This window comes from Phyllobates terribilis, unplaced genomic scaffold, assembly GCF_046119375.1.
Source record: "Phyllobates terribilis strain yellow unplaced genomic scaffold, ASM4611937v1 Scaffold_13__5_contigs__length_258822181, whole genome shotgun sequence".
Lineage (NCBI taxonomy): Eukaryota > Metazoa > Chordata > Amphibia > Anura > Dendrobatidae > Phyllobates > Phyllobates terribilis.
In genome coordinates, this window is record NW_027362773.1 from 76,158,846 (window position 1) to 76,185,926 (window position 27,081).

At 47.5% G+C, this 27,081-nt stretch overlaps 1 protein-coding gene across 1 annotated transcript in view; it reads left to right on the forward strand.

The window, feature by feature from the left end:
• PDHX (pyruvate dehydrogenase complex component X) overlaps window positions 1-26,321 on the forward strand; it is a 61,361-nt gene extending 35,040 nt beyond the window's left edge. The window contains exons 6-11 of the mRNA XM_073658130.1: window positions 5,584-5,755; window positions 6,033-6,180; window positions 12,315-12,373; window positions 15,634-15,792; window positions 25,079-25,143; window positions 25,946-26,321. Coding sequence (XP_073514231.1) covers window positions 5,584-5,755; window positions 6,033-6,180; window positions 12,315-12,373; window positions 15,634-15,792; window positions 25,079-25,143; window positions 25,946-26,210 — 868 coding nt within the window. The 3' untranslated portion in view covers window positions 26,211-26,321. The remainder of the gene's footprint in view (window positions 1-5,583; window positions 5,756-6,032; window positions 6,181-12,314; window positions 12,374-15,633; window positions 15,793-25,078; window positions 25,144-25,945) is intronic.
• Window positions 26,322-27,081: the final 760 nt, after the last annotated feature.

The window sequence follows — 27,081 nt, forward strand, 5'->3', positions numbered from 1 at the left end:
AAAAGTTGCTCCAGATTTACCCCTGGTACGAGCCACTCTGATAAATTTGTCACATTTTAACGCTTTGTCTGCCCTGTTGTTTTATGGAAGGCTTGTAGAGAACGTGCGGGAGGTGATCTCCTCCTGATATGTCCCATTTCCTCTTACAGATGACTGCGGCTCTCCAGAGTGGGGCAGCCTCCATTTTTGTCTCCTTTGTTGCAGAGCTGTGGGGCAGCCCCCATTTTTGTCTCCTTTGTTGCAGAGCTGTGGGGCAGCCTCTGTCTTCCGTTGTTGCAGAACTGTTGGCGGCCTCCATCTTCTGTTGTTGCAGAGCTGAAGGGCAGCTTTCGTCTCGCGTTGTTGCAGAGCTGTGGGGCAGCCTCCATCTCGCGTTGTTGCAGAGCTGTGGGGCAGCCTTCGTCTCGCATTGTTGCAGAGCTGTGGGGCAGCCTTCTTCTTCCGTTGTTGCAGAGCTGTGGGGCAGCCTCCGTCTCGCGTTGTTGCAGAGCTGTGGGGCAGCCTCGGTCTCGCGTTGTTGCAGAGCTGTGGGGCAGCCTCGGTCTCGCGTTGTTGCAGAGCTGTGGGGCAGCCTCGGTCTCGCGTTGTTGCAGAGCTGTGGGGCAGCCTCGGTCTCGCGTTGTTGCAGAGCTGTGGGGCAGCCTCGGTCTCGCGTTGTTGCAGAGCTGTGGGGCAGCCTCGGTCTCGCGTTGTTGCAGAGCTGTGGGGCAGCCTCGGTCTCGCGTTGTTGCAGAGCTGTGGGGCAGCCTCGGTCTCGCGTTGTTGCAGAGCTGTGGGGCAGCCTCGGTCTCGCGTTGTTGCAGAGCTGTGGGGCAGCCTCGGTCTCGCGTTGTTGCAGAGCTGTGGGGCAGCCTCGGTCTCGCGTTGTTGCAGAGCTGTGGGGCAGCCTCGGTCTCGCGTTGTTGCAGAGCTGTGGGGCAGCCTCGGTCTCGCGTTGTTGCAGAGCTGTGGGGCAGCCTCGGTCTCGCGTTGTTGCAGAGCTGTGGGGCAGCCTCGGTCTCGCGTTGTTGCAGAGCTGTGGGGCAGCCTCGGTCTCGCGTTGTTGCAGAGCTGTGGGGCAGCCTCGGTCTCGCGTTGTTGCAGAGCTGTGGGGCAGCCTCGGTCTCGCGTTGTTGCAGAGCTGTGGGGCAGCCTCGGTCTCGCGTTGTTGCAGAGCTGTGGGGCAGCCTCGGTCTCGCGTTGTTGCAGAGCTGTGGGGCAGCCTCGGTCTCGCGTTGTTGCAGAGCTGTGGGGCAGCCTCGGTCTCGCGTTGTTGCAGAGCTGTGGGGCAGCCTCGGTCTCGCGTTGTTGCAGAGCTGTGGGGCAGCCTCGGTCTCGCGTTGTTGCAGAGCTGGGGGGCAGCCTCGGTCTCGCGTTGTTGCAGAGCTGGGGGGCAGCCTCGGTCTCGCGTTGTTGCAGAGCTGGGGGGCAGCCTCGGTCTCGCGTTGTTGCAGAGCTGGGGGGCAGCCTCGGTCTCGCGTTGTTGCAGAGCTGGGGGGCAGTCTCGGTCTCGCGTTGTTGCAGAGCTGGGGGGCAGCCTCGGTCTCGCGTTGTTGCAGAGCTGGGGGGCAGCCTCGGTCTCGCGTTGTTGCAGAGCTGGGGGGCAGCCTCGGTCTCGCGTTGTTGCAGAGCTGGGGGGCAGCCTCGGTCTCGCGTTGTTGCAGAGCTGGGGGGCAGCCTCGGTCTCGCGTTGTTGCAGAGCTGCGGGGCAGCTTCGGTCTCGCGTTGTTGCAGAGCTGCGGGGCAGCCTCGGTCTCGCGTTGTTGCAGAGCTGGGGGGCAGCCTCGGTCTCGCGTTGTTGCAGAGCTGGGGGGCAGCCTCGGTCTCGCGTTGTTGCAGAGCTGGGGGGCAGCCTCGGTCTCGCGTTGTTGCAGAGCTGCGGGGCAGCTTCGGTCTCGCGTTGTTGCAGAGCTGCGGGGCAGCCTCGGTCTCGCGTTGTTGCAGAGCTGCGGGGCAGCCTCGGTCTCGCGTTGTTGCAGAGCTGCGGGGCAGCCTCGGTCTCGCGTTGTTGCAGAGCTGCGGGGCAGCCTCGGTCTCGCGTTGTTGCAGAGCTGCGGGGCAGCCTCGGTCTCGCGTTGTTGCAGAGCTGCGGGGCAGCCTCGGTCTCGCGTTGTTGCAGAGCTGCGGGGCAGCCTCGGTCTCGCGTTGTTGCAGAGCTGCGGGGCAGCCTCGGTCTCGCGTTGTTGCAGAGCTGCGGGGCAGCCTCGGTCTCGCGTTGTTGCAGAGCTGCGGGGCAGCCTCGGTCTCGCGTTGTTGCAGAGCTGCGGGGCAGCCTCGGTCTCGCGTTGTTGCAGAGCTGCGGGGCAGCCTCGGTCTCGCGTTGTTGCAGAGCTGCGGGGCAGCCTCGCTCTCGCGTTGTTGCAGAGCTGCGGGGCAGCCTCGCTCTCGCGTTGTTGCAGAGCTGCGGGGCAGCCTCGCTCTCGCGTTGTTGCAGAGCTGCGGGGCAGCCTCGCTCTCGCGTTGTTGCAGAGCTGCGGGGCAGCCTCGCTCTCGCGTTGTTGCAGAGCTGCGGGGCAGCCTCGCTCTCGCGTTGTTGCAGAGCTGCGGGGCAGCCTCGCTCTCGCGTTGTTGCAGAGCTGCGGGGCAGCCTCGCTCTCGCGTTGTTTCAGTGCTCTGGGGCAGCCTCGCTCTCGCGTTGTTTCAGTGCTCTGGGGCAGCCTCGCTCTCGCGTTGTTTCAGTGCTCTGGGGCAGCCTCGCTCTCGCGTTGTTTCAGTGCTCTGGGGCAGCCTCGGTCTCGCGTTGTTTCAGTGCTCTGGGGCAGCCTCGGTCTCGCGTTGTTGCAGAGCTCTGGGGCAGCCTCGGTCTCGCGTTGTTGCAGAGCTCTGGGCAGCCTCGGTCTCGCGTTGTTGCAGAGCTCTGGGGCAGCCTCGGTCTCGCGTTGTTGCAGAGCTCTGGGGCAGCCTCGGTCTCGCGTTGTTGCAGAGCTCTGGGGCAGCCTCGGTCTCGCGTTGTTGCAGAGCTCTGGGGCAGCCTCGGTCTCGCGTTGTTGCAGAGCTCTGGGGCAGCCTCGGTCTCGCGTTGTTGCAGAGCTCTGGGGCACCCTTTGTTTTACGTTGCTGCAGAGCTCTGGGGCACCCTTTGTTTTAAGTTGCTGCAGAGCTGTGGGGCAGCCTTTGTTTTAAGTTGCTGCAGAGCTGTGGGGCAGCCTTTGTTTTACGTTGTTGCAGAGCTGTGGGGCAGCCTTTGTTTTACGTTGTTGCAGAGCTGTGGGGCAGCCTTTGTCTTACGTTGTTGCAGAGCTGTGGGGCCGGGCTCCTGCTGCACCCACAAGCCTCACAGACAGATCTGATCTGAAGTCTGTCTTCTCTGTGCTCGCACTTTGCTCTGATTTCGATATCCGGTAGGATTGGGTGATAGGAGCGGGGTGATGACAATGGGGAATTGGTGAGAATTCTTTCGTTTAAATTCGCATCACAAATTGTACAGATCGAGCCGACCGGATGCTGGAAGGAAAACAAAAGAAAGTATATAAAAGTATGAAAAGAAAATGACTTAAAACTCCCTTATATATATAATGTAAATCTCTGCTCCCTCCCCCGAGGCGTCCAGGACCCCGCGCGGCACATTCATCCGGTGTGACAGGGTCGCACCCGGCGTATTTGCTCTTCGGTGACTATGGCCTGTAGGCTCGGGTGGGCGAGGGGATGGCATTGATGCCCGCTGCCCAGCACCTGCCCAGGGGGGTCATCCTGTACGTGACATCATTAATGTGACACGTGGCCTGAACCAGCGAGAATGTCAGTGATTACAGGACGCTCCACACGGACGGCGGATTTATAAATGGGAGACTGATGACGTTCCTGGATGTGTACATTAATAATGCAGCAGTGTGACGGGTGCGGGGGTCCTGGGGTGGAGCGGTAATTGGGGGGCAAACGTCTGCAGTTCTCTGTGCATTGCAGAAGCCAGCTCAGCTTAACACTGGAGATTTATCTGCACGGTGATGAGGATTCTGCAGGCATCTTCTACACATCCTGGTAGTAGTTTCTATTATATGGACTGTATATTAGCTGGTGTTTCATCATGGTACTGCTAGTTGGCGTCGTGCGGCAGGGTGCCGCCGGATGGCGTCGTGTGGCAGGGTGCGCCTCTGGATGCCATTGTTCTGCAGGGTGCTACCAGATTTGTCATGCTGTACGCTGCCGCTGGATGGCATCATGCTGTACGGTGCCGCTGGATGGCGTCGTTCAGTACGGTGCCGCCGGATGACGTCGTGCAGTACGATGCTGCCGGATGGCGCCGTACAGTACGGTGCATTCAGATGGTGTAGTGCAGCAGAGTGCCGCCCAATGGCGTAGTTGTGCAATAGGTTGCCACCGGATGGCATCGTGCAGGACAGTGCCGCCAGATGGTATAGTGCAGTAGGTTGCCGCCGGATAGCGTCGTGCAGAACAGTGCCGCCGGATGGCGTAGTTGTGCAGTAGGTTGCCGCCGGATAGCGTAGTTGTGCAGTAGGTCGCCATCGGATGGCGTCGTGCAGAACAGTGCCGCCGGATGGCGTAGTTGTGCAATAGGTTGCGGCCGGATGGCGTAGTTGTGCAGTAGATTGCGGCCGGATGGCGTAGTTGTGCAGTAGGTTGCGGCCGGATGGCGTAGTTGTGCAGTAGGTTGCGGCCGGATGGCGTAGTTGTGCAGTAGGTTGCCGCCGGATGGCGTCGTGCAGACCAGTGCCGCCGCATGGTGTAGTGCACTAGGTTGCCGCCGCATGGTGTAGTGCACTAGGTTGCCGCCGCATGGTGTAGTGCAGTAGGTGCCGCCAGATGGCGTCGTGCAGCAGGGTGCTTCTAGTTGGACACTATTATTTGCTTTATTTGGTCGCATCATGACAGTGATATGGACTCACAATATGGATTATTTGGTTTCGGTATGGTAACATTTGTTTGGTAAGTTGGTTGCTGTGTTGGATCGGGAACAGTATGGCAGCATTGTTACTTGTGCACTGTAGGGAAACATTATTTCGTAAGGCCAGGAGCCTCAGGCTGATCATCTCCTCCCTCTATGGCAGAGCCCTGGATTAGATATCGGTGTAGTATCGTGGGTCACCAGCTTCCCCACAGATCCAGTGACTGCTGCTCACAGATTCCTGTAGATCCAGTGTCGGATCTCCCTCGGTACATGCAGCCGTGTAATAATATACAGCCGGTACAATCAGTAAAGCCGCTTCCATCTCAGAGATGCATCTATAAATGTGAGACATCAGACCCTGCGCTTCTCCCCGTCGCCTGCAGGTGGCGGTGCGATGCAGCGCGGATTCTGCTACTTTTAATCATTGTTTTACTGTTTGACGTTCGAGAAGCAAAAATGAAGAATCCGAAAATAATGGCGCAGATTTACCGACAGACGGCAAGAAAGAACGGGCCCCAAAGACAGGCCCTGCGCTGTCAAGCGAGGAGCTGCAAAACTTGTCAAACGTCCAGATTCGTCTTATTACAGAGCCAGCAAATAACACTCCTCTACTTTATAATGGATGCCGTATAATTCTTTAAAGGGAGTCTCGTATTTAAAGGGTCAGACATCCCCTTTAATTACTCATTATTGGTCTAATGGATAATGTTTACCGGTATTGCGGTTTTTGATTGTCGTCTTTTTTTTTTTTTTTACAGGGATGCGCTGCGAGTTGTATCACAAAAGGGCGAAACTGCAAAAATAGTGGCGCCGTCATCTCCTGCCATACAGCCAGCAAAGGTGGCGCCACAACAGCCAGCGCCTCCAGCAGGCGGCCTGCAACGCCCATCAGACCCTCCAATGTCCATACCTGGAAAGCCCCTCGCTCCGGTAAGGAGTCATAGACTATAAGGAAGCTGCTTTATGGCATGTTGTAAAATACTTATTGTATTTAACTGCATCTAACTGTAGTAAACACCCCAAAATGGGGTTGCATGACGGCACAATTTCCTCCAGCAGTTGCTGTCTGGTGCTGTGGACTGATGAGCGCAGTTTTTACTGTCCCTTTAAATCTATTTGTGCCAGAGGCGTCTGCCGACCGCCACGTTTTTGCTGCGGGTGAATATTTTTCTTTAATGACCTTGTTTTTGTTTTTTTTGGCTTCAAGGGAACATTTACTGAAATACCAACCAGTAACGTCCGAAAGGTTATCGCCAAGAGGTTGACGGAATCTAAATCCACCATCCCGCACACCTACGCCAGCACGGACTGCGACCTCCGAGCCGTCCTCAAACTGAGGAAGGAGCTGGCGAAAGGTCAGTGACCGGGCTGCAGCTCCACCGTGTGATTGGTGCAGAATGGATGCACTTACATTTCTTAAAGTGGTTGTCCCCTTTTAGATAACGTTCTGCCCCGGTTGCAGTTTGTTAAAAAAAAAAAAAAAAAACTGTACTCACCTTCCCCAGGTCCAATGGCGAGTCTCAACCCCTACTCCCAGTGTCTGGCATTTGCAGTGCAGCAGCCAATCAGTGCACTCGGCTGCTCTGAAGGGGGCGTTCCATCTACACTGGCAGAGCTGTCGAGCTCACTAATTGGCTGCCACGCTGTCCATGTACGCCAGTGCCAGACACCAGAAGCAGCGATGGACAGAGACCCGGTGGACCTGAGGAAGGTGAGTACAGTACAGTTTTTTTTTTTTTAACACCCTTTAGCCATTGCAGAATATTATCTGAAAGGGGTCAACCCCTTTAAAAAAAAATTGGGCAGGATAAATTCGGACAAACTATAACCCCCTACAAGTTTTTCATGCTGAGACCACTCCTGTTTTGGAAGAATTTGTCATTCCTTGAATTGTTTTTTTCATCCTTTTGATTGGACAATACCTAGTGCAGATTCCTTCAGGATCCACTTCCAAAATGTGTCCCTCTCTCTTTCCCTTTTCCTTTCCCTCCTTTCCTTTCCCTCTTTTCCTTTCCTTTCCCTCTTTTCCTTTCCCTCTTTTCCTTTCCCTCTTTTCCTTTCCCTCTTTTCCTTTCCCTCTTTTCCTTTCCCTCTTTTCCTTTCCCTCTTTTCCTTTCCCTCTTTTCCTTTCCCTCTTTTCCTTTCCCTCTTTTCCTTTCCCTCTTTTCCTTTCCTTTCCCTCTTTTCCTTTCCTTTCCCTCTTTTCCTTTCCTTTCCCTCTTTTCCTTTCCTTTCCCTCTTTTCCTTTCCTTTCCCTCTTTTCCTTTCCTTTCCCTCTTTTCCTTTCCTTTCCCTCTTTTTTCCTTTCCTTTCCCTCTTTTTTCCTTTCCTTTCCCTCTTTTTTCCTTTCCTTTCCCTCTTTTTTCCTTTCCTTTCCCTCTTTTTTCCTTTCCTTTCCCTCTTTTTTCCTTTCCTTTCCCTCTTTTTTCCTTTCCTTTCCCTCTTTTTTCCTTTCCTTTCCCTCTTTTTTCCTTTCCTTTCCCTCTTTTTTCCTTTCCTTTCCCTCTTTTTTCCTTTCCTTTCCCTCTTTTTTCCTTTCCTTTCCCTCTTTTTTCCTTTCCTTTCCCTCTTTTTTCCTTTCCTTTCCCTCTTTTTTCCTTTCCTTTCCCTCTTTTTTCCTTTCCTTTCCCTCTTTTTTCCTTTCCTTTCCCTCTTTTTTTCCTTTCCTTTCCCTCTTTTTTCCTTTCCTTTCCCTCTTTTTTCCTTTCCTTTCCCTCTTTTTTCCTTTCCTTTCCCTCTTTTTTCCTTTCCTTTCCCTCTTTTTTCCTTTCCTTTCCCTCTTTTTTCCTTTCCTTTCCCTCCTTTTTTCCTTTCCTTTCCCTCCTTTTTTCCTTTCCTTTCCCTCTTTTTTCCTTTCCTTTCCCTCTTTTTTCCTTTCCTTTCCCTCTTTTCCTCCATGCATTTTTAAAAAAGAAAAAAAAAGTATTCTTCTCTAATTATTAGTCAGGATTTTGCTCCCTTTTTTATAAACCTAAGATTGGTCTTGCAATATATAGAGAAGGTAGTTAAACCAGCTCACCCAGGCTCCTGGCGTCCTGAAGCACTGAAATCAAGGGACGACTTGTAGACTGAAGAAAGGAAAAGTTCCGGCTTCAATAATTGTTAAATCTATTTGAGTAAAATAATTCTATCATGAGGGTAAACACAGCAACGCATTTCGAACACACAAACTGGGTTCTTTGACATATCACACAGTTTGTGTGTTCGAAACGCGTTGCTGTGTTTACCCTCATGATGGAGTTCTTTTAATCCAATACCTTTCGCAATTATTGAAGCCGGAACTTTTCCTTTCTCTAAGATCGGTCTTGTTTCTGGCCGTCCGGCTACTGACTCCAGCAGTATCTCTCCCCCACTACCCTCCTCAGAAGTAATCAAGAAGACATGACTCTGTGTTCTCTGTAATGGCCGGTGACCCACGCAGGCTTCCACCCCTGTGGTTTTTGTAACACGTCTCTATAAAGGTCATTTATTGCTGGAATTCCCCTTTAAGAAGAAGTTTTCTCAAATGTCGTACAAAGGGAAAAAATGTACGTTTTGTTTAGCAATTAAAATTTGGAATTGGGTCACTTCTCCTTTAAAGGGGCGACTGCACGAGGGGTTAATATTAATACAGATTTGCCTCTATACATTGTAGATTATTCTGGAAGAAAAAAAAAATCCATCAGATTAATAAAAATAGGTCCGTTTAATGTGAATGTCTAATCCATGTGTTCAGCTCGGGGCACGACCTCGCTGCTAATGGAAGCTTTAACCGCCCGGGCTCCGGATATTTTCCTAGCTCTGCGACGTATTTGGGCACCGAGCACGGGACGCGGCCAACGTTCCCAGACTCCGTGGAGCTGAGAGGTGTAATTAGAGGCGGAATAGCGCAAACTGCAGGAAAATCTTATTCTGTAAACCCCCCAACGTTGGAGGGAAAACACATTCTCCAACGGTGAGGCATCAGGTTAGAACGTCTGACGTCCCTGGATTACAGAAGTGTGGAATTAAAGGGGTTGTCCACTGGTTAGAGATTGAGGACTGATCCTTAGGATGGCTCATCAATATCAGATCTGGGGTCCAACACCCGGCACTCCCCCACTAATCAGCTGTCTGAGAGCCGGACACCACAGCGTCGTACATTTGTCAAAAATGCCTTATACCCCTTTAAGCCATTAATTGGATTCCCTATAAATGTATAGAGAGAGCTGCACCTCTCCATCTTTGACAGCATATGACCGGACCCCGTTTCCCTGGCACCTGCATCTATGCCATACCTGGCTACGATGGTAATACCCCTTTTAAAAGGGTTATTCGCAACTTCACTCGGATAGAGCTTGTAAAATCGAGCACTTTTGCTATTTACTGGGTATTAAAATTTACAGCCGTTCTTGAGATATTAACGTTTACATCTCGTTGCCTAGGAGACCGACCACCGCTGCTGACTATAGTTTGTAAGCACTGCGCTGTAGCTGATCATGATTGGGGAGGTAACAGCACCTATCCTTGGCCCTGGCCAGCTTCAGAACGGCGCTTAAAAACAGCTCAATAGAAAAGAGCTTGTGAGCTCTGCGCATGCTCTGCTGCCTGTCAGCGGTGGTCGGTCTCCAAGGGAACGAGCTGTAAACAAAAGGAAAGCATTAACATCTCAAGAACAGATGGAAATTTTAACAAGCAGCAAATTGCAAAACTGATTGTGTTTACAAGAACTATCTAACAATACCCCATTTATGAAGATGGGAATAATCCCTTTAAGCTCCACATCGGGCATCACCCATCTTTTTCTAGAGTCCTGAGCCGATCCCATGCAGCTATTTTTCCTTTCAGGAGTCCAGGAAAGCGTGGTACTCATTGATAAGGCGATCATTTCCATATAGGCAGCCACCCAGCTTTCCCAGACTCCTGAATGACATGGTTTTGCAGCAACAAAATGGAAGGGAGGGTGGGGATGGGGGGATTGTTTCCCCAAAGGGACTTCTGTGCAGTACTTGCCCTTTAAGAGTTCATTACTGGTGACTGAAGACCCTCTGGCAACTCCTCCTGAGCAGTCCCCGGGGCTCTGTCAGCTCCTCCAGTCATTTATCAGTGCTCCAGAGCAGGTCACTGGCTCAGGATGACAGCTACTAAATAAAGGAGGTTTCCCACCCGCCGCCGCTGGCACTGGCAGCTTTGCTTTTCCTGGGCAGGATGTGCACAGCAGAGCCGGGCTGGTGGAGGCAGCAAGGACGGACGGGAGATTATTAAACCAGCATTGTGTAACTGGACCAAGGGAAGCAATGTTCTTTTCTGCTGAGATTAGAGATTACAGGATTAACCCTTCTGCCGCTGGAGGATCAGTCCCGTTCTTAGATCTCGTCTCCAAAAGCGAAAAAAAAGGGATTTTCTGAATCTTATCATTAATCCTTAAATCAGGTTTTCATATTTTAAAATATATATTTTTTTTTTTACGTGCAAATTTTTAATAATTTTGGGGCTATTTTGATCTTTTTAGTTGCTTTTAATTTTTTTTTCATTTATATTTATTTTTTTACAGGCATATGTTATGTATGTGACAATACTATATACAGTGAAAAAAAAATTCTGCACAGTGACGCTCCTGGTCGTCTGGCCATTAACGTCTACTTAGGCCGCCATTCACCAGGCGGATACCAAATAGTGTCCTAAGCAGATCTACATATTGTTTATATACAGTCAGGGCCGAAAGTGTTGGCACCCTTGAAATTGTTCCAGAAAATGAAGTATTTCTCCCAGAACATTATTGCAGTTCCATATATTTTGTCATACACGTGTGAGTATTGGGAACAACACAAAAAAGAGGAAAAGGCAAATTGGACATAATGTGACACAAAACCCCAAAAATGGGCCAGTCAAAATTGTTGGCCCCCTCAACTTAATATTTGGTTGCACACCCTTTGTAATAAATAACTGCAGCCAGTCGCTTCCTATATCCATCAGCTTCTTGCTTCTCTCCGCTGGATTCTTGGACTCTTCTTACAATCTGCTCCAGGTCTCTAATATGTGAAGGCGTCTTCTCCACAGGTGATCAATGGGATTTAGATCCGGACTCATTGCTGCCACTTCAGAACTCTCCAGCACTTTGTTTCCTTCCATCTCTGGGGGCTTCTTGAAGTATGTTTGGGGTCATTGTCCTGCTGGAAGGACACAAACCCAGCTATCTGACACTGGGCACTACATTGCCACCCTAAATCCTTTGGTTATCTTCAGATTTTGTGATGCCTTGCACACATTCAAGGCACCCAGTACCAGAAGTAGCAAAACATTTTTGATCCTCCACCATATTTGACTGTAGGTCCTGTGTTCTTTTGTTTGTAAGCCTCATTACGTTTTTGGTAAACAGTAGAATAATGTGCTTTACCAAAAAGCTCTATCTTGGTCTCATCTGTCCACAAGATGCTTTTTTAGAAGGATTTTGGCTTACTCACGTACATTTTGGCAAACTGCAGTCTAGATTTTTCATGTCTCTGTCAGCAGTGAGGTCCTCCTGGGTCTCCTGCCATAGCGTTTCATTCACATGTGGAGGGATAGTTCACTCTGACACTGATGCACCCTGAGCCTGCAGGACGGCTTGAACTTTGGAATTTCATTGGGGCTGCTGATCCACCATCCGAACTATCCTGTGTTGCAACCGTTCATCAATTTTTTTCACGTTCACATCCAGGGAGATTAGCTACAGGGCCATGGGTTGATTATTGATTATGCTGTGCACCGTGGACAAAGGAACATCAAGATCTCTGGAGATGGATTTGTAACCTTGAGATTGTTGATATTTTTCAACAATTTTGGTTCTCAAGTCCTCGGACAGTTCTCTTCTCCTCTTTCAGTTCTCCATGCCTAGTGTGATACATAGAGACACACGATGCAAAGATTGAGTCAACGTCTTCACTTTTTATCTGGTTTCAGGTGTGATTCCAAGGGTGCCAACACTTTCGCCCATGACTGTAACTGCATAGTAAAGCACTGCAGAATAGGTACATGCCTGGCCGTAACCGTACTGCCGGGATCGGTGTCGTCTCAGATTTCGGCAGGAGCACACACTAGGTTGCACTCACGAGATCCCAGTTACAGATATATTAATATATTTTTAGCGTTGAGTGTGTGCTTTCTGATACCCGAGCTCCAAATCCCCTGCATTAGACAAAGTAGGAAGTGATACAATCCTGTCTTCTGTCAGCGACCACTAGAGGGCACTCACTTCATACATTTTATACATTGAACTCCATAATAAAACTGTATACGATATATTTCCAATGTTTTCAGAATAATAAACTCTTGCACTGGTGGCGTGTCAGTCTTTACTGCATTCATAGTATTGTATTCATGAAACAAAAAATGACCGTCTGCCCCAGAACGACTAAAACCCTTGATTGCCGTCCGGTTAGATTATGGGCGGAGGTGCCCCAGCTTGTGACCGCCGAGCTATGAGTGTTAGGGAGAGGCTGCTGATGTTATTAATATATTTTTTCTCTTTTTTTTTATCCACCAATTTTAGATAACATTAAGGTCTCTGTGAACGATTTCATCATCAAAGCCACGGCCGTCACTCTCAAAGTAAGTCCAGCCTATCCGGGACAGTGCTAAGGACCCTACGTGTGCCCCCACAAAACATCCAGTAATCTGTAAAATCTATGGAATTAGACCAAAAACTTGTGCTAAAATGTATTTTATTTCACATTGCATTGATCTTGACGTGTTGGGAGGTGAAGACTGGAGTGCAGAGCGTTGCACATATATCCGGGACCTGTGCCCCGGGCTGTGGAGGATTACAGAGCGGAGTCATATAGGTAGGATTACAGCATCTGCAGTGCAGGGGCAGGGCGGGTGCCCGGCCGGGGCACATCTGTAGTGTGTGAACAGGGCAGAGGATGAGATTTGTGTTACATACTATTACATCAGGCAACTTCCAGCCTGGCAGAGATTTTGCCTCCCTAATTATCACGTAGACATCTGCTTGACTTAAAGTGCACCTGTCGCCATCAATTAATGTTTTCCTGATGCAACGAAGAATACTCATGCAGCGAGCTGTGACCTGCGATTAGAATGGAAAATTAGATTAACAAGGAATTACTTTAAATCACAAACTTTCCATAAATCAGTAGTACAAGCGAATAAAAGAAACAAAAACCTGCTGCTTCCTCCATTTATGAGCCACTTTTTCACCTCCCGAACCCACCATTCACTCAGAAACAAAAATCCATCTTGTCTCGTCAAGGAGGGATTAGATTACAGCTGACTATTGAAGTCTATGGAGAGGGGAGGTGAATAAAGGGAAAGAGAAAGGCAGAGAGATACCCATATACTGTGTTGCCACTTTCTAGTTAAGGTTTTATGTCACCGCAGAGCTGGATTTACAGGTACAATGCTCAGTACTTCTATATAATGTCCTACACGCTGCTGCTTTCTATTAAGCACTTTATCTTGATCCCCAGCTACACCAGTCAGTAATTCTGTATAACCTCCTCCACGCTGCTGCTTTCTAGTCAGTATTTTATCACGCCCCAGAGCTGTATTCACAGCTACACTGCTCAGTAGTTCTGTATAATATCCTCCATATGTTGCTGCTTTCTGTAAGTGCTTTAAATGGCCCCAGCGCTGGATTCCCAGCTACAGTGCTCAGTAGTTTTGTATAATATCATCCATGCTTCTGCTTTCTAGTCAGTGCTTTATCTCACACCAGCACAGTATTCACAGGTACACTGCTCAGTAATTCTGTAAAACATCCTCCATGCTCCTGCTTTCTGATCATTGCTTTATCTCGCCACAGAGCTGTATTCCCAGCTACACTGCTCTGTTCCGTATAATATCCTCCATGTGTTGCTGCTTTCTAGTCAGTGCTTTATATGGCTCCAGCGCTGGATTCCCAGCTACACTGCTCGCTAGTTTTGTATAACATTCTCCATGCTTCTGCTTTCTAGTCAGTGCTTTTTCTGGCCACAGAGCTGGATTCACAGCTACACTGCTCGGTACCACTGTATAATTTTTTTCCTAATGCTGATCAGAGACAGGAGAGCAGGAATTCCTCATGTCTGTGCGTGCAATGTATAGGAGACATCAGAGCAGTCAGTCGTCATCTACTACCTTAGAGACAACTGGAAATTAAAAACAGAGTAAAATGCAGGTTACAAGTCCTATATTAAAGCCAGACACAGTGCAGGGAGCTGATATTTAGGCTGCTCTTAGCAAGTTTCTTAGTTTTTCCTGAGCTCTAAGAACTGGTATAAGTAAATAATGGATGTATAAAGTTACAAAGTCATGTACGGTATATTGATTTGCAGAGTTAATTTCCAGTTCTGCAGGATCTTGCAATCTGCATCCTGAATCTCAGCGGGCTTAACTGAAAGTATTTTTCAGTAATACATAGCTTTGGCTGCAGAGTTGTGAAAACATATGCATTTAGTTAATGTGCTGTATGAAATGTATATATATTGTTTCTTTATATACTGTTTTATATATATAGGTACTGTTATATCTAGCAGCCCTGCTATGCACATGGGAGTCCGGCCCCTCCACCTGCTTCTGATTTACCTCTTTTACGACCTATGGAGCGGAGCTATCTTTATAAGTGCGGATTGTGGGAGTTGTAGTATAAGCACAGGTGGCAGCTCCCTCTGGGTAGTGGCGGATGTTGAGCACATGCAGATTTGCTCGCAGCGTCTCCCCGAGCAGCCGCCGCTCTGGACCCCCACACCGCCACCACCACCCCTTTATATCTCTCCACTGTCCGTGGAAAATTCATAGCACTGACATGGGAAACCAATATATATTCCTTCTGCCATTATTGTAATTTCTAAAACTTAATCTTCGGGGAGTTTCCAGTTGACTTGCTCCGTCGAGCTCGCTCCCGGGCGTCCGGCGCTGTGTCCCCTCTGCTGCTCCGGTAGCACAGACGCTGCGGACAGGGACTCGCCCATATGGAGGCTGTGTGGGGTGTGCATTCATTACGCATTTTATGGCTTTTTTTTTTAGTTCTTGCAATATAACTTTTGTGCAAGGAATTAGAAAATCCCACTAAAAAAAATCCAGCCCCCCTAAATTGCGTAAATGGCCGTCTGCAAGATGTACAAGTCTGGGAAACCATCACGCAGCTGGAGCGATGAGCGGCTGCTAAAATGACTCTGGCGACGCTTATCTTTAGAAATATAATTAGATATAAAAAGAAAAAAAACTGTTCCTAATAAAAAAAACAAAAAAAACATGTCTCCCGGCCCCCAAACCACTAGGCTGTCACTTAAAGGGGACGTCAATCATATTGAATTGTTAGGGTGATCCAGTAGTCCGTGGCCTCCAGACCAGTGTAGTGTGACCCTGCTCATACAGTTCCTCTTTCTTTCATTAGGCCGTTGTTATGCACGCCATGTTGTCATGTGAGGCCTAGTAAGTAGGCCTCAAGCGATGTCGTGATGTCACAGGGGCCTAGTAATCACAAGAGCCACTCAGGATGCCGACATTTGACTTAGATTGCACTGGCTTGGTCTGGCAGCCATGGACCACCCCTTTAAATCAAGGAAAATGATACGAGACTGATGGTTGCTAGGGTCACCATTTTGATAAGGCTGCAGTTGCTAGGCTGTTTCCTTAGCAACCAGCCTGTCAGACATGACATAGCAACGCTGCTCACTGTTGCCTTGGTACCTGGCATCTTGGCAGCAGTTATTCCCCCCTCTCTACTGAACATAATGCCATACCACCATTATCGCCCCCTCCGGGCCTACGCTTTTTGGTAACCTGTCGACAGTAGGTGAGGAGGGTAACACATTACTATCATCTTTTTTTGACACCATGTAATGTATTTTTTTTATTGTCATCCCCAGCAAATGCCTGAGGTAAACGTCACTTGGAACGGCGAAGGACCAAGGCAGCTGGAGTCCATTGACATCTCGATCGCCGTGGCAACCGACCGAGGCCTAATCACTCCTATAATAAAGCAAGCCGGCATCAAGGGAATACAAGAAATCGCCGACACCGCTAAGGTAACATGAGGAGGGAGTCACGGCACGGCCATGGTGGTCTCCTGCGAAATATAAGTCATAAACCACGGGCCTGGTGTATGGAGCAACAAAACTGTTGGTTACCCATAGCAACCAATCACAGCGCAGCTTTCATTTTACCAGAGGTGTTTAAAAAATGAAAACTGATTTCTGATTGGTCGCTGGCATCCACCCCCCCCCCCCCCACACGCACAGCTTGATGCTAGGAAAAGAAAGGGCCGCATGATTGGCCTGGGCTTATGTGGCCCCCATAGATCGGACCGTGTTCTAGCGATCGCTATTCCAATGCCTCTGTAAGGGCACATGTAGTCTAATGTACGGCCGTCCTCTGAGACCAGGCAGAGATTTTGCAGGTCAGAATTAAGTCTGTGCATCATCCCGGGAACAGCCCTGCTCATTAATGCACACCCTGTGATGTCAACACTTCCCGGATTATTTTTAGGAAGCCATAACAACACTAATGCGGAAAAAAAAAAAGATGGAGGTTTTAGATTGTGGTACTACAAGTCCCAGCACTCATCGTTCTGATTATTTAGACATATAGCAGATGGTCTATGGAGCTGGTATGAAGGGGTTGACGCTGCCCCTCTGTATGTAGCTATGCACGATTATGTCTCGGCGCCAGATTATATCATCGAATCAATGAGGGGATCAACGCCGGGTATGAAGATATTACTGACCTGAGCAGATTGATGAGGTTTATTGGAAATAGTTCAGTATATTGGTAATAAAAATTTACACTTATTCTGGGCTTAAGAGTCCAGTGGGCGGTCCTACTCAGGATCAGTACAGAATAAATAATGTAATGTATGTACACAGTGACTGCACCAGCAGAATAGTGAGTGCAGCTCTGGAGTATAATACAGGAGGATCAGTACAGGATCAGTAATGTAATGTATGTACACAGTGACTGCACCAGCAGAATAGTGAGTGCAGCTCTGGAGTATAATACAGGAGGATCAGTACAGGATCAGTAATGTAATGTATGTACACAGTGACTGCACCAGCAGAATAGTGAGTGCAGCTCTGGAGTAAATACGAGATGTAACTCAGGATCAGTGATGTATGTACACAGTGACTGCACTAGCAGAATAGTGAGTGCAGCTCCGGAGTATATTACAGGATGGACAACCCCTTTAATACTGGGGTGATATAACCCTCTGTTGTTCCACAGAGTTAGTTGTAACCATTCTAGCACCCCTCTTCTTTTGTACACCCCACTTCATATACCGTTGTATTTGGCTCCCATTCAGGCCTTTAGGACCTTTTTACTTAAAGGGTCTATTTTGTTTTTTATAATATTCTTTCTCTACAGCCCCGGCCCTTCCACCTCCTCACACTAGATTATCTTCAAGCCCTCTCCATGATGTCACCCTGTATACCCCGGCCCGCGCTGCTCACCGCACCCCTGGTATGGTGATATTTCACTGCTGGGACCCCTAGATGTCATCACTGTCACCTCTCCCTTCTCTGCCCTGGGAGAGGGGTCAGACTGTTATACAGAGCGTCGTAGCTGGAGATGGTGGGACGTGGCTGTAGACGACGTGTGGTCCTGCAGCAGTTCCTAGCATGGCCTGTCCTGTCCGGCTGACAGCCCCGGCCTTCATATCAGTCACAGGTTACCTGTCTCTGATTGTGTTGTAGTAAGACCACGCTGATAAAAGTTTGTGAACCCCTTTAAGATGGCAGGATTCATTTAATAATCCATTCACTTGTTTTTAGAAAAATAATTTTTCTGTAAGTGTCCAATAATCTGGAACAATGCTGACGTAAAAAGCTGTTAGCGTCTGAATTATTTATGGTATATGCCATAGATGTCTGATCCGGTACTCCCACCCATCAACGGAAAGGGTCCCTGGCTCAAAGGAGAGGTGATCCGATGTCACCAACCAGCATCACCTCCCGTTGAAGCTAATCTGATGTCCTCTTTGAATTGGGGAATAGGTGGGGGTCCATAATATGGGGGGAGTGTCCTGTAGATAGTTATGGGGAAAATGCCTTTAAAGCAGATATTTCCATCTTTTAAAGTGATTGTATATGCCATCACTTTCTGATTGATGAGAGTGTCACTTTTGAGACCCTCCAAACTTAAGAATAAAGGGGTCTATGAGCAAGTTCTCCTCCCCAGCTGCAGTTTTCGTGCAGGGAAAGCTTATAAGGCGCAGCTCTACACCCGTAATTTTTAATAAAGGGATCCCATTCTCCGGACCCCCAACCTCTCTCCTATCCCCTTCTCCATCATTACTTTATGAGATGAGAAGCTCCCTTTACAAAAGCCAGATCAGTGTGACAGCTGAGGGTTTGCTACTGTAGTATCCAGTCCGGGCGCTATCATTACTGCAATACATTGTAACAAATCAGAGTCCAGAATGGATACAATTGTATCATGTTAGGGCAGGTTTCTTTCCTTTTTTTGCATCTGGACATGAATCTTTCCAATCTCTAACAGCAAGCAGGGATCTGATAATATAATTCGGTTCTGTCTCGGCGTCCCTCACTGGGTCGGCTCTAGGATGACTGGAGAGTGTTTGGTGCCATGTGAAGTTTTCTCTCTGATGTACATAATGAAGGATCACTATAAAAGCCCATGAGCTCACGCTCCGGGGCCCTGACCACGACGCTTGTGTAAGTGCTGAGCCGCACCTTTACCTGGAGCAGGGTGCGTCTGGGCCTTATGACTGTGTTTTCCAGGCCATTTTCAAAGGATGCAATCTGTGCCTCTCGCAATGGGCGTCCGCCCCTGCCGTGCCGGGACTCGTTCAAACAGTATGTGCGGCGTTGTGTGCCTCTCCCTCACCCGGGATGGGCAGCGCCTCTTCACATTTCATTGTAGTGTTTTTATTGCGTGGGTTTTTTTACGACATGAAAATTTCCCCGAGACGTAATGGGGGATGTCTCGTAAACCACAAATATTCCTAAGTGTGTGATCGCTGGGACCACCACCAATCACAAGAACGCAAGTCCCAAAGACCCAGGTGAGCATGTGCGGCAATACACCATTACACTACCATTTCCACTGCAGGAGGTTCGGAGAGGGACATATATGATTGTGTACGGTCCTGACGATCATCACTACTATCCCAATATTAATTTGCAGTCACTTGCTGCAGCTGCGTTGTATAATCAGATGTTGTTCATTGCGGGATATATATGTGTGTGTGTGTGTGTGTGTGCGCGGGTGCGTGTGTGTGTATATGTGTGTGTATATATATATATATATATATATATATATATATATATATATATATATATATATATATATATATATATATATATATATATATATATATATATAAAATATATAATATATACTGCCAGACGGTATATACAATGTTGAGCATCTGGAAATCCGAGGACGGAGGTTACATACGAACTCCAGTCGTTCTTCATATGAAGGCTGTACACATGGAGCAGTGACCTTTCTATTGGCCCCATAGGATGGTCATTAGTGTCCTTCCTGACCACCCACAGCGGAGGTCGGTCTCAGCAGCGTTGCTGTGTACTAAATTAAAGGGAACACAGCACCAGGGACAGGCTCCCTCCAAATCAGGGAATCTGAACAATGTACTATCTTAAGAGGGTGAATAAAGTCCGGGTCAGTGAAAAAATTATGTAGGAAATTTCAATTTAAAGCAAAACTCCTGATATTTCAGAAGGTCCAAAACCTTTGTGTCAACATAAGGCAATGTTCACACGCTGCATTTTTGCTACGTTTTTTTTTTTTTTTTTTAATGCAGATTAAAAGCTAAACTGTATCGGCATGCACAAGAGACAAATGTACCTGAAAAATGCAGCAAAACCTGCTTTTTTTTAAGCAGCTTCTTTTCTGCTAAGAGAGCAGGTTTTGCCTGCAGAAAAAGAACGCAGCAAAAACGCAACGTGTGAACATAGCCTAACAGGAACCATTCCAGAAATCAACGGGTTTAAACTCGAGAAAACTCAACCTTTATCAAAGTGAGATGTAACAAAAGGTTTCTAGACCCCCTTCCAAACGCCAAGTTTTTCTTCCAAGCAATGGTAAGGGGTCTGATATTTCACCACACACCATGACACCCTCATTCCAAGACTTGGTGAAAAAGTCTCATATCAAAGACTCTTGAACGGTCGCAGCCTTTGCATAAATCAATAGTACAAGAGAAACTTTGTAATATATCTTGTTGGAGATATCTGCTTCTTTTTCCACTTTTAAGCTGCTTTCTGAACTGAATCACCTCTATAGTCCATCTTGGTCAAAACAAAACTGACTGAGAGATCAGATTACAGCTGTCTGTTAACCTGTTGAAGTGTACAGGGAGAGGAGTAGCAGAGTGAAACAGGCACCAAAATAGATGCTGCTGCTTTCTAGTAGGTGTTTCTCTCACCCCAATGCTGGATTCACAGCTACACTGCTCAGTACTGCTGTATAATGTCTTCCTGCTGTGGCTTCTGAACATGTGCTACATAGAGACAGTAGAGCAAGAATCCCTCATGTCTGTGTGTGCTGTGTATGGGAGACGTAACAGCTGCTCCACCCACTAGCTCAGAGACAACTGAAAATTAGAGACAGCCTGCAGAGGAGAAAACTGGAGATAAATACAACATACAAGTCATATAATGGTCATATAGAAACAAGACTGATGAGTCAACTAACCGAGGGCTGCAGATCCTTCTCTCTGTCTAATGCAGAGAACCCCGCTGACCGGTCTATAATGGTTGATTTCTTTTCTTCACCGTCAGTTACACGCAGCTTTATGTTTACTATGTCGACATTTAGGGTCGGTGTGGTCCCCATATAAAACGTTGTATAAGTCAAATATGAGAGGAAAAAAAAAAATGTATTTCAGTCCTTTAAAAAAAAACAAAAAAATACACAGCTCATGTGATTCCTCAAGTTTCCGCTCCGAGACTCAAGTCAAATAAATGCTCCATTGTCCGAGCGGAGAACGTCTTGGGTGATAAATTCAATAAGCGTCCACTTTGCTCCGCAGCCAGGAGAACGAGAAGAATACACCTCTGTATTAGGAAGAGCGAAAGATCCGAGTGCGGAGAATCCTGATCTGATGATGCCATGCGTTACTGCGGGAGGGACGCGAGGAATTCCCTGTAAAAGCCGATCGGTGAGGAGCTGATCCAAGGAATGTGCCCTTCACAATCAATTATCAGACCGCGAACTAATAAAAGAAGAGCCTTTCCATCAGTCGCTCCATTGTGCACAGTCCTTAAGTATCACTGTTGGACATTTATAGAGTTAAAACTACTCAGCCATCGTAGTGCCCAAACAGGAGGTCTCCCAACTTATCGGCATTGTTTTTAGATTTCCAACCCCCACAAAAAACAATTCCTTTTTTTTTTCTCCTGATTTAATGGTCTGTCTGCACCGTATTTTTAGTATTCTGTTTATGAACCAGGCAGATTAGGTTGGGCACTGCTGGAGAGCCAGTCATAGCAGTGTGGTTAAAGAGTACTTGTACTTTTGGATAAAACCTGCCCTCATCCACTTAAAAGGTAAACTGCTTTTGGTACACAGAAGTTCCTCTTCTTGTGCGCTGTAACTTGTCATCCATTCTTTTCTTCATTTTTTACTCTTCAGCATTCTGCCAGCACTATAGGTGCTGGAACTTCCTTTCTCCTCACTTCCCAATAGGCATTGCTTGTCTTGAACTGAAAGCCCACTTGTTTTTACACCAATTATACAGTTTGACTAACTGAAGAGCTGGAGCAAAGACCAGCCCCCCCGCTTCTGGCAGAGAGAGGCAAAGACTGCCACCCTCCCCTACCCCCCCACCCCCCAGGCTCTGGCAGAGAGAGACAAAGACCGGCCCCCGCTTGCGGCAAAGATTGGCACAGACTGACCCCCCCCCGCGTCTGGCAGGGAGAGACAAAGACCCGACCCCCCCCCCCCCCCCCCCCGCGTCTGGCAGAGAGAGACAAAGACCGCCTCACCCACTTCCGGAAGAGACGGACAAGGACACCCCCCGCTTCCAGCAGAGAGAGAAAAAGAACGCCCCCGCGTCCGGCAAAGAGAGACAAAGGCCGCCTCCCCCGCTTCCGGCAGAGATGGACAAGGACCCCCCGCTTCTGGCAGAGAGAGAAAAAGACAACCCCCCCTTCCCTTCCGCGCGCGTCCGGCAGAGAGAGACAAAGACTGGTCTGGCAGAGAGAGATAAAGCCCGGCCACCCAACCGCTTTAAGCAGAGAGAGACAAAGTCCTCCCCCCGGCAGAGAGAGACCGGCCCCCCTCATCTGGCAGAAAAAGACCAAGACCGCCCCTCCCCCACAGAGATGGACAAAGACCCCTCGCCGCTTTAGGCAGAGAGAGACAATGACCGCCTTCCCCCCCCGTCCGGCAGAGAGAGACAAAGACGGACCCCTGCTCAGCCCCCACTTTCTGTAATCCGTCTCCACATCTCTGCAGTTAGAGGGGATTACACTTGACAACAGGCAGTGGACGGCAGGTTATACAGTTGGAAGACACCTACTGACTTAGGAGGATTTTTTTTTTGGGGGGTGGGGACTGGAGAAATAATTTTTAAATAGTTATTTGCAGATTGTCGATTTATCACGTTGTCAAATTGGATCAACCTGTCTGACAGTGAAGAGACCATCTAGGCCCATTGTACAGTCGTGGCAGCATCGATGGGCTGTACTCGGCGGTCAGCACTGCTACACGTGTGCTCACATTGCCGCTCGCTGATACCAGTCACATGTCGGCAGCGGTGACCCCCTTTATCCCGTATATATTAACTATTTAAAGATCTGATGAGATGATATAACGAGGCCGTGGTGCAATTATGCCTTTTTACAATGAGTTGATTTGCATTAATCTAATAATTACATAAGTACATGATATAATATCGCCTACTCACCGGATGAATCAGCGTTCATAAATGGGAAAAAAAAGCAAAATAGCGCCACTGCTATCCACAGGTTGTGTGCGGTATTGCAGCCAAAGTAATTGGGGATAAAATGCATTACCCCACACAACCTGTGGACAGGAGTGGCGCTGTTTCTCAATAAAATGCATAGTACCTATAACATTAATAGACTGGTTCTTGGGCCTCCAGAGCCCCGATCTTGGGGCAATCAGGAAGTTATCGTCTATGCAGTGGATAGGGGGTAATAACGTGAAAACATGTCCATTCTCAGTATCAGCCCTTAAAGGGGACATGTTGCAATTTTGCACGCACATTGCGCTTCCTCCCGGGCTGGAAGAATGACACGATTGTTCCCGTCGCTGGAATATATGGCGTTGCATCCAGTTTTCCCCGTGGTTGCTCTCTTCTGCTCCGGGTCGATGCGCAGCGGTGTGGACCTGGGCAGCGGGGGAGCTGTTAGCACCGCGCACTTCACCCTCCCATGTTGGCAGCAGCCGCAGCACCATGTTTAACAGATGTAGCAGCTTGACCGAGTCCCAGAGCAACAGAGCTTAGTCTGCGACGGGCGCCAGCAGCTGCCAAACCTTCCTCGTGTTATACATTGTCAGGATGAGACTTTTGCAGAGTCGAGACATTTTGGGCTGTATAAATAGTGTCACAGATGTCACCTCGCTGATTACTGGTGCGTCACTGTGACAGATGTGTAAATCCAGGCACCTATAGTGCCGTCCTGGGGTAACAAGACAGCGCTTCCGAAATTATATAAACTTGTAATGACTGCTGGCTCCTTTAAGAAGTTGGAAACTTTTAGAGACTTTTTTTTTTGTTACTTAAATGCAGGTATTATAAACTAAAAACAATTTTTTCTATTGAGTTTCATTAAACATTTTGCACCGTTTTGGCTTTTACAGGCACATTGTTGGCTGCAGAATGAGTCAACTGAGACTGATGGGGAGAGTTTACAACTCCTCTATAGAGATAAGTGAATAAGTTCACAGGACCCCGATCCGGCGGCCAAGTTATGTAGTCTGTTGTCACTGCAAAAGAAACCTGTGGACCCCCGGCTTACCTGTCAGTGCCTTGTTTTATTACCATGTCGCAACGATGATGTGGCACCAGGACAGCTAATCGGAAGAGCTAAGGATGTCGACAGGTGGCCGCACCACGGACTACTGAACCAGGGTCATGTGAATTTTATTTGCTCATTTCTACTCTTGTATCTGACATTTTCTAAATTCCTCTCTAATGATTTATGACCACATCAAAGTTGAGATTAACTTTGATGTCATAAATAAGCTACAGGAGCTCAGAAAAGGTTAGATAAAAGAGAATTACAAACCCTCTGTAAAAATGAGCCCACTGACCGATTCTCAGTTAACTCATCCTGTGATGTTCAGGAAAACAAAGAGCCTGTAAAAGCCAACAGTGCAAAAGCTTTTAATAACACAGTATAGCGAAGTCGTCCATATGCTTTAGTGCTTCAAAATCCGCCTACAAAGTTGATTTGATATGAGAAAACTCAAGCCACTACTATGTGAAGCTTACTGCATGCTGTTCAATGTAAGATCTTAAAACACTGAGATTGGAACATCCCTTTATTATGGAGGAAATACCTGTCTATTTGCAGTGGTCGGAAATATGCTATTGTGTTGCAATACCTGTCACAGCCACTGCAGGATGTATGGTGCTGTGCCTGGTAAGCAATTTAGCAGGAAAGCACCTTCAATCAGCTGATCGTTGGGATCTCCAGATTCAAAGACATTAATTTCATCTTGATTATGGGTCTATCAATATCCTAATCTTGGAAATCGCCTTTAAAGAACAACTATCATTTTAATTTATCTTATAAGAGAAATCGTTTTGGTTTTTTTTCTCCTCCTGGACTTTCTTTTTCAATATTCTCAATTCTCAGGTAGAATATGCAGCTTTTCCCATTGCAGAGATAGGAGATGACAGTTAGTGCTAATAAAGTTCTATGGAATTTGCAGCGGAATGTTTGGCGACCTCTAGCTCCTCCCTCTTCTGTCTGTGTCGGCCTTTAGCTCCTCCCTCCATAGAATTTTAAATTCTATAGAGGGAGGAGCTAGAGGTCGACAAACATTCCGCTGCTAATTCCATAGAATTTTATTGGCACTAACTGTCATTTCCTATTTTACTAATGGGGCAATCTATACTCACGGAATACAGATTTTACCCATGAAATGAGAGTCAATGTTCAGTCCCGGAGAGGAGAAAGAAGCAGATTTCTCCCATAAGACATATTACAAAGTTTCTTATTTTCATGTGAACTATTGATTTCGGAAATAAAATTTTAACATCGGTTATTCTTTAATTAACTATTCAATATGAGATTAAGGTGATTGATCTGATGTCGGGTCACTCAATTTTTATTTATACTTTGTCTCTTTCCTTAGGTTTTGGCCCAGAAAGCAAGAAATGGAAAACTGTTACCAGAAGAATACCAGGGGGGATCGTTCAGGTACTGGTTATTCTGGATCTGTTAGAATTCGGGCATTACTGATGGGACGGTTTGGGTTTAGACAAATGTATTTCTGATATTGATTTGGACATGGACAGAAATGGCAAAATTTATGGGGGCGGAGGCAGGGAGTAGACCTCCTAATCCTGGACATCTGCTTTTAATATAAACGGAGTTATAATGTTGGGGGTCACCCCTCGATTGCATAAATATGCCCTTATGCCCAGAAATCCCCATTAAAGGTTTAGGTTCACCATTGACACCTCTGCGGAGTCTAAAATCAAAATCTATTGTTTGCAGTCTGTAATGAAGATACAGTTGTGCATGAGAGCTGTGTACACAAAACGAGCCCTCATGTGTTACACTCTGCCTTCTCTTCTATAAGGGCACAAAATAACAGAAGAATGCAGGATCAGACTACACATAGTCCGTCTGTAGTCTGTTACCATGACAACACAGAGGTTTAATGAAGAGAAAAGTGGACCCCAAATGTTTCTGGTCATTTAAAATAACAAAATCCGATAGTACTCCTATTAGAAGGCTCTCCAACGCTGCGAGTTTGATTTCACATCACCGCTGCAGCCCCTGACCTCAGTGATTGGCTGCAGCGTTGATGTGAGCAAAATATAGAGAGCGGAGCCGGGGAGGGTGAGTACTGTCGAATTTTGTTATTTTATATGACTGTGTCACTTAAATTGGACGTCAAACTTTCCCTAAGTATTCTACACCTCATTCATATCTTGTGTCTCATGTTAATGATTTTTTTTTTTTTTTTTTAAATCCATAATAATGGCGCCTGCAGCATCTCTAACCTCGGCATGTTTGGCATCAGCGGGTTCAGTGCGGTGATAAACCCCCCGCAGTCCTGCATTCTGGCGGTGGGACGCTCCCGGACCGAGTTGGTTCTAGCTGAAGATGAAGAAGGAAACCCGGAGCTCTCCCAGAAGGAGCTGATGAATGTTACACTGTCCAGCGACGGCCGCCTGATCGACGACGAACTGGCTTCCATATTCCTGGAACGTTTCCGAACCAACCTGGAAAACCCAATTAACTGCGCTCTACTGTGAGCGAATGCACTTCATATGGAGCCCCAGAACCGCCGTGTATCCCCGTACTTCCCTGCCAGCGAACAAACCGTGTATAGGATGGATTAATAAAGCAGATTAACTTATTATAAACCAGTGTGTGTCTCTTCATATTCATTGGAGACCTGCCCGGACTGACCGCGGGTCTCCCGACCTGAACTTTCAGCCTCATTGGCGTCTGAGTCTGCAAAGTTTGGGTCAGGAGACCTGCTGGCAGTCCGGGCATTGCAGTCCTTGTACTCGCCCTCCTGAACCCGGCCTAAGTGTACAATGTTCTACATATTAACAGGGTGTACTTTTTTTTTTTATGTATTGCTTCGATGTGAAAAACAAAAATTGAAGCATTTTATTGTTTTGTGTATACAGCTCTATTGCATACCCATGTGTCTCCATGGTTACAGACTACAAACGACCCCTTTGTGTAGTCTGACCTTTTCATTTATGGTTCCTCCCCTCCTTCTGTCCCATTTTCTGGCAAAGCAAATAGAAAGGAGTAACATTGGACTGCAGGATCAGACTACGCAGGGTTTATTTGTAGTCTGTAACCATGGAGACACACAGACTTGCATAGAACTGCATGCACAAAACGGTAGTGTTGATGATCAGCAAATGTTGCTTCAACTTTTATTTTAGAAGAGTCAAAGCAATACCAAAAATGGGTTGCAAAAGTAAGCAAACCCTTTAATATTTGGAAAATCACAAGGTCGGGGAGTCTGTGGTTTGTTTTTCAGGCTTAATGGTGCTTTGTACTATAGTCGAGTTTTCTTTTAATTAATTTAATTTGCACTCAACCAATCAAGCCCGTCTCTGATTGACTGCCGCAGGTTGCCGCTTATTAGTGCTATTACATAAG